At 51.3% G+C, this 6,138-nt stretch overlaps 1 protein-coding gene across 1 annotated transcript in view; it reads left to right on the top strand.

Annotated features, from left to right (window-relative positions):
• Positions 1–215: 215 nt before the first annotated feature.
• The window catches only part of ADAMTS17 (ADAM metallopeptidase with thrombospondin type 1 motif 17), a 278,450-nt gene continuing 272,527 nt past the window's right edge, over positions 216–6,138 (top strand). The window contains exons 1-2 of the mRNA XM_050967133.1: positions 216–289; positions 1,317–1,648. Coding sequence (XP_050823090.1) covers positions 220–289; positions 1,317–1,648 — 402 coding nt within the window. The 5' untranslated portion in view covers positions 216–219. The remainder of the gene's footprint in view (positions 290–1,316; positions 1,649–6,138) is intronic.

Below are 6,138 nucleotides of genomic sequence, written 5' to 3'. Positions count from 1 at the left end.
CTCTAGGAGGCTGAGCTCCAATCACCACCTGGGACAGCCAGGGGGAGGAGGGGCCGGACTTTCACCACGTTGGGTTTGTCCGCAGCGCTAATTAATTTTTCCAAAGGCTGGGAGGGCTTCACTCCAGCCCAGGATCTTGCTGCTGCCGCCACCAGCCCTTCGCCTCCTCCTCTTCTGCACTGCACAGACCAGTCGCTGGGGCCCCTCCACTGCAATAAAATGTTTGACGGCTCCCTCCTGCCTCTCTTATTTCCTTTCCTGCTGCTCTGGGGACTGGACACCACCACAGGTAGCGCTTTTCTCCCCCCTCCTTCCTGCCCCCGGCATCACATTCTCCCTTTGGCTCTGACAGCTGCGGTGGCCAGGGAGCTGAGCAGCTGGGACCGGGCAGGCATCCTGCTGCGTTTGCAACTGCAGAAGCACAGGGCGTGCAGTGTTTAATTGTTGCTGGTTGCAGGCAGTTTCGGCGTGTTGGCTGCATGAGTTTGCAGCCCTCGGGGCATGCACCAGATCTGCTGCATGGCTGAGATCTCAGTTTGCAGGAGACATTGCTCCAGGCTTTTGTATTTTCTTTTCCTGTCCTGCGGCTGTAACGTTTCATGTGGAAAGTTGCTGACTGCCCTTGGTAACAGCTTTAAGTTGCTCCGCTTCCCCTCCCCGCAGGTTTTTATGGGGGTTGGTGAAATGCGATGACTGTGGCTCTGTCTTATTTTATATATATATAGTAATGATACAAGGAGCCTTTTTTGCTATGTTTTCCCCTCCCTCTCCTCTTCCCTGCACCCTTAGGCCTTTGGTAGATGAATTTATTTCTGTATATAAATATATTTTCCTCCTCTTGGCTCCACCGGCTGCAGCCTGTTGAGAAGTTCCAGGGCATTAAGACTAGAAGCTGAACCCCGAGGGCTGAGTGCAGGGGCCCGGCTGCGTAGAGCAGGGTGCAGGAGTGGGGTGCCGCAGCGGAGCGGGAGGGCTTGGTGCTTTAGATCTGGAGTCGGGGGTGGGGGAGCTGTTTCTCTGCTGTAAGAAGTCCAGTTTAGTGTTCCCGACCCCCCTAGGTCTCCCAGGGGCGGAGGAGTTAACGCCTGAGCCAGCCCACGAGTGCCTGGTGTTAGCGGGTGGGCAGCAGGGCTGATGGGGGCTGGCACCCGCTCTGTCTGCAGTGTTCCCCCGGGGCGGGATGACTAGCAGTGGCCCAGCGGGGAGGGGTGTTTGCTGGGTGCCCCCAGGGCGAGCCGCCCTGACCCAGCGGGTGGGCTTAGCACCAGCCTCCGCCGGGACGCGAGTGACCCAGCCCCTCTGCTTCTCCCCCGCAGCCGGCGGCGCGGAGCTGGAGGTGGCCATCCCGCAGCGAGTGGCGCTGGAGAAGATCCACCTGCTGCAGCCGGCCGGGGCCGGGAGCAGCCCCCGGCGCCGGCGCTCGCCGCCCGAGGAGGAGGCCGTGCTGCTCCGCCTGCCGGCCTCCGGCCGGGAGCTCTACCTGCACCTCCGGCGGGACCTGCACTTCCTCGCGCGGGGCTTCGCGGTGGAGGAGCCGGGAGAGGCCCGGGCCCGCAGCCGCCCCCCGGCCGAGCAGCTCTGCTTCTACACGGGCCACGTGCTGAACCGCAGCGACTCCTTCGCCTCCGTCAGCACCTGCGCCGGGCTGGTACTGCACTTCCCGGGGGAGCTGGCCCTGGGGACCCCTCTCCGGCCTGGGGGACCCCTGTGGGGGCGGGCCTGGCCCTGGGGACCCCTCTCCGGCCTGGGGGACCCCTGTGGGGGCGGGCCTGGCCCTGGGGACCCCTCTCCGGCCTGGGGGACCCCTGTGGGGGCGGGGCAGGCCCTGGGGACCCCTCTCCGGCCTGGGGGACCCCTGTGGGGGCGGGGCAGGCCCTGGGGACCCCTCTCCGGCCTGGGGGACCCCTGTGGGGGCGGGGCAGGCCCTGGGGACCCCTCTCCGGCTTGGGGGATCCCCCTTGGGGCGGGGCTGGCCCTGGGGACCCCTCTCCGGCTTGGGGGATCCCCCTCGGGGCGGGGCTTGGTTCTAGGGTTCTCTCTGCTCATTGGCCCTATCCCACTTAATTATTAACCCTTTTGTTTAAATGTCTTCATGCTGATGGAGGATTTCTATCATCTGAAGACATGGTGGGTGGCAGCATCTCTCTGCTCTGCTTGCTGTTCCCCAGTTGCTCATGTGCTCTGCTTGGATGGGAACATAGAGGTCAAAACCTGCCCTCAGGAAAGGAAGGGGCTCAGCAGCCTGCTCTTGTCTGACTGAGTTCCCAGCCTTCTTGCTCCAGTTGGGGTGCACTGAAAAGCCTCTGAAGTTTTTACTCTTTAGGATGTGTCAAAGTGGTTTGTGACGTGCTGCTCTCTGCAGTAGTAGCCTCGATGCATCTTGGCACTGAACCATTGGGTGTCTTGAACCTATGTTCCAGAAAGACCCGTCCTGTACTGACCATCTCAGCAGCTAGTTACTTCTCACCCAGCTGCTGGACTGTCACCTGCCGTGTGGTATGTGATAGACAGCTCATCTGGCCAGAACAAGGCATCCTTAAAAAAAAAAAAATTCCCCATGGAGAGGCAGCATGTTTTAGAGCTCAGCCGATTAATCTCTGTTCCTGCCACCTGACTTGCTGTGTGGTCTTGATCAAATGGCTGTATAAGAGCTAAGTATCATTAGCTGGAACCTGAGTCTATTTATTTCGTCATCTTGTGGTTGCACTTACCCCTTACAATGTTTACTCAAAGAATACAACATGAGTCTGGATTCTTTATTAGACTCCTTATCTGTACCCATTTCCTCCCATCAGCCCTTTCCTGACCAGTGTGCATGAATATCTGCTTTTCTGTACTGGAACAGCAATTTAGAGATACCCAGTAGCTTTATCGGTGACAGAATAGCCCATGGAATAAACTGCTTAATGACACTACGATGCTTTTTGCACATTGGGTGGCAGAATTTCTCCACCGAAGGATTAAGTGTTATGGTTGGGTTTGTAATGCAATGGGAGAGCATCATGCTGCCTGAGAAACATGAGTTAGAAACTGGTGCGGGCCTCCTTTTAAAGAGAGGTGCATTGATAATCTGGGATGGGATGACTGCTTGTGCTGTTCAACCAGACTGCAATCCGTGAAATACAGTTGGCATTGCATCTTAACCGTGCACTTGCCTTTCAAGCAGTAAAAGGAACTCTTGTTAAGGATGGCTCTCCCGTTTCTTGATCTTTTGCCTTGGTCATTAGAGGTTTGAGTACTCGGGTGTTTGGGACATTTATTGGTTTTTAATTAGTGTTGGTAACTTCGATATCTGAAAAGCATAGAAACATTTACTGGGAGGCTTTGCTTATTGTTTCAAGTACAGATCTATTGGCAGACAGTTAATCCAAAGTGACTTGAAAATAAGAAACTGCTCAGCACATGGATTAATCAGGGTTTGATGCTTTCCTTTGGAACCATATGAGGGCGCTGTGCCTCAGGTAAAAGACTGCATCCAAGATATTGAATATTAGCATATTTGTGATTGACACTGTAAACTGAGCCGTATACCACCAAAAGCTTTTTGATGTTTAAAACCTATCTCTCTGGTTCTAGCTTTTTCACTGAGAGCTCTGCACGTTTGCCACGAAGCATGCTTTGTTAATCCCATTCATGAAGTGCTGGACTTTTAAAAATACGTATTGTAGCATAGCTAAAAAGTACAACAGGCAAGAAAGAGAACCTTTTTGAAAGGGGAATATAGTTTTAGACACAGTATTAATTGCCTGAGATCTGGAAGTGAGTGAGGAGGCGTGAAAAAAGTTGGCATTATTCCCAGTGGAAAAGTTGGGGCAGGGGAGGGCGGTGGGTGGAACTAGAGTAGTTAATCTTTGTTCTCTACTCTGCAAATTAGTCATGATATTTCTAGAGCATGTATGAATTCTAAACAAGCATCAAAATGATGCTATTGGAGCTAACTGACATTAGGTTCCAAAAATAAATAAGTTCTACAGGGAACAGTGACTTGGACACCTGTAGTCAAAATTGCTCCTTGTACATGGGTAAATTCAGGGGCATTGCAAATACTTATGCCACCTATGCATTTGTTGCTGGGAATGGTGGAGGCAAACATATTGAGAGAGAGAGTACATCGGCATACTGGGATTATTGCTCATCTGTTGGATAAAGCCATGACATTGTCACCTAGTTAGCCATGAGAGATGGGGAGAATGATCTTAAAGCACTTCACAAACATGAATGAATTAAGCCTACTAACAGCCCCATGAAGTAAAGAGACATTAACCACGACACTAGAGCTTTTGTTTATGTAGAAGTTGCACCAATTAAACTAGTTTTAAAACTGGTTCAGTTTAATTCATGCAAAGCCCTGTGTAGACTAATCAATTTAAGATAACTTGATATAAGCCAGTTTTGCATCCAGTTAAGAGTACCCACATGTCTTTTACATTGCTTAACTAAACCCAGTTTTAAATTGTGCCTCTAGTTAAATGGGTGCAGCCTTGTTTGTAGACAGTCTTTAAGGGTACTGAGAGCATGTGTGACTTGACTTGCTCAAGGTCATACAGGAAGTCCATGGTTATGCATGTCTAGAACCCAGGTGTTCTGATTCCCAGTCTTGGTCGTTAACCACAAGACCATCATTCCAGTAGGTTGTTAATTCAAGCTGCCACCTAGACCTTGTCTGCAATAGAAAACTAGGAACTCGTATTTTCCAGCAGTGCAGTACTATGGATGACAGAAGTGGTGGCGGCTATAGTGTAGAGCAGTGTTTCCCGAACTTGGGACGCCGCTTGTGTAGGGAAAGCCCCTGTCGGGCCGGGCCGGTTTGTTTACCTGCCGCGTCAGCAGGTCCAGACGATCGTGGCTCCCACTGGCTGCGGTTCACTGCTCCAGGCCAATGGGCGCTGCTGGATGCAGAGGCCAGTACTTTCCTCAGCCCACACCGCTTCCTGCAGCTCCCACTGGCCTGGAGTGGTGAACCGCGGCCAGTGGGAGCTGCAATCAGCCAGGCCTGTGGACCGGTAGGTAAACAGGGGCTTTCCCTACACAAGCAGCGTCCCAAGTTTGGAAAACACAGGTGTGGATGAAACAGACTTGTTGTGTGCAGGGTTAGATAACCTTGGTCTAACCAGAGCTAGTGTGGTATTTAGCGTGAGGATTTGTTCCTCAATAAAAGGGGTTGACTCATTTGCACAGGCAAGACCATGTGTTGTTATAACACGAGCAGGGGACTGTTAAGTTTTTAAACATGTGCTTGGTAAATGTTGTAGGTCCCACCTGGTAGCAGCCAGCATCAGAGACAAGATAGTGGAATGGGGTACTGCTGGTTTCCCTTAATGTGGAAATTGCAGTGTTTGCTGCAGGCAGTGAGAGCTCTCTTTGTTCATTGATACTGTGTATAACTTCACGGAACCAGTTCATCTGTTTTTATTCTGGACTGATTCCAACCCTCTAGCAGAGTTTGGCAGAGCAGTGCTTGACAGCTGCCTTCCATTGTGTTTTTGTTACTCTTGTGGTTGAAGCCATAGCAGAGAACAGGTACAGCTTTTTAAATGCTGAGCTTTCCATGTGTTAATTGCCATGGTCTCTTCCCTGAGGGCCAGCAGGCTTATCAGCTATACAGATCCATGAACCCCCATCCTTCAAGTAAAAGAAAAGGTGAACCCTGTCTGCAGGTGACTTTCGGTCATTAATTTGCCTCATGGTGTCCAGCGTGGTGGTATTTCAACATGTCTCCATTTGGAATTGGGAGTTTTCAAAGCTTGCATTTTAAGTATTAATTCCTTCCCTTCTCGTTCCAGCCAGAGTCTCTGTGAACTGCTAGCATGAGACACTATTCATTCCACATTTGATTAGTATGTTTGTACTTTGGTGACAACATGCCAAGTATGCAGGGCAATGGTGAAGGTGGTTTTGGTTATGTGCGCCTTGAATTTTGGCCAGTGTTTTAAGTGATTGCGCTTAGAGATGAACCGAGGATGTCATTTCTGTGTATTAGGTTTAGACTGACTTTGAGGTGGTGTCTGTTCTGGTTTAGAAACCAACCTGAAGCCGAAATCACTGGGGCAGGTTTGGATCCAGAGACTTGTCGGAATTGCTTGGACTATTCTAAAATTTGGAGGCTGGGGGGTTTGGATTCAAATACATGTATTCCTG

The sequence above is a fragment of the Gopherus flavomarginatus genome, chromosome 9 (assembly GCF_025201925.1).
Source record: "Gopherus flavomarginatus isolate rGopFla2 chromosome 9, rGopFla2.mat.asm, whole genome shotgun sequence".
NCBI lineage: Eukaryota > Metazoa > Chordata > Testudines > Testudinidae > Gopherus > Gopherus flavomarginatus.
The sequence above is the reverse complement of the archived record's forward strand: the minus strand, read 5'-3'. Positions and strand labels throughout refer to the sequence as shown.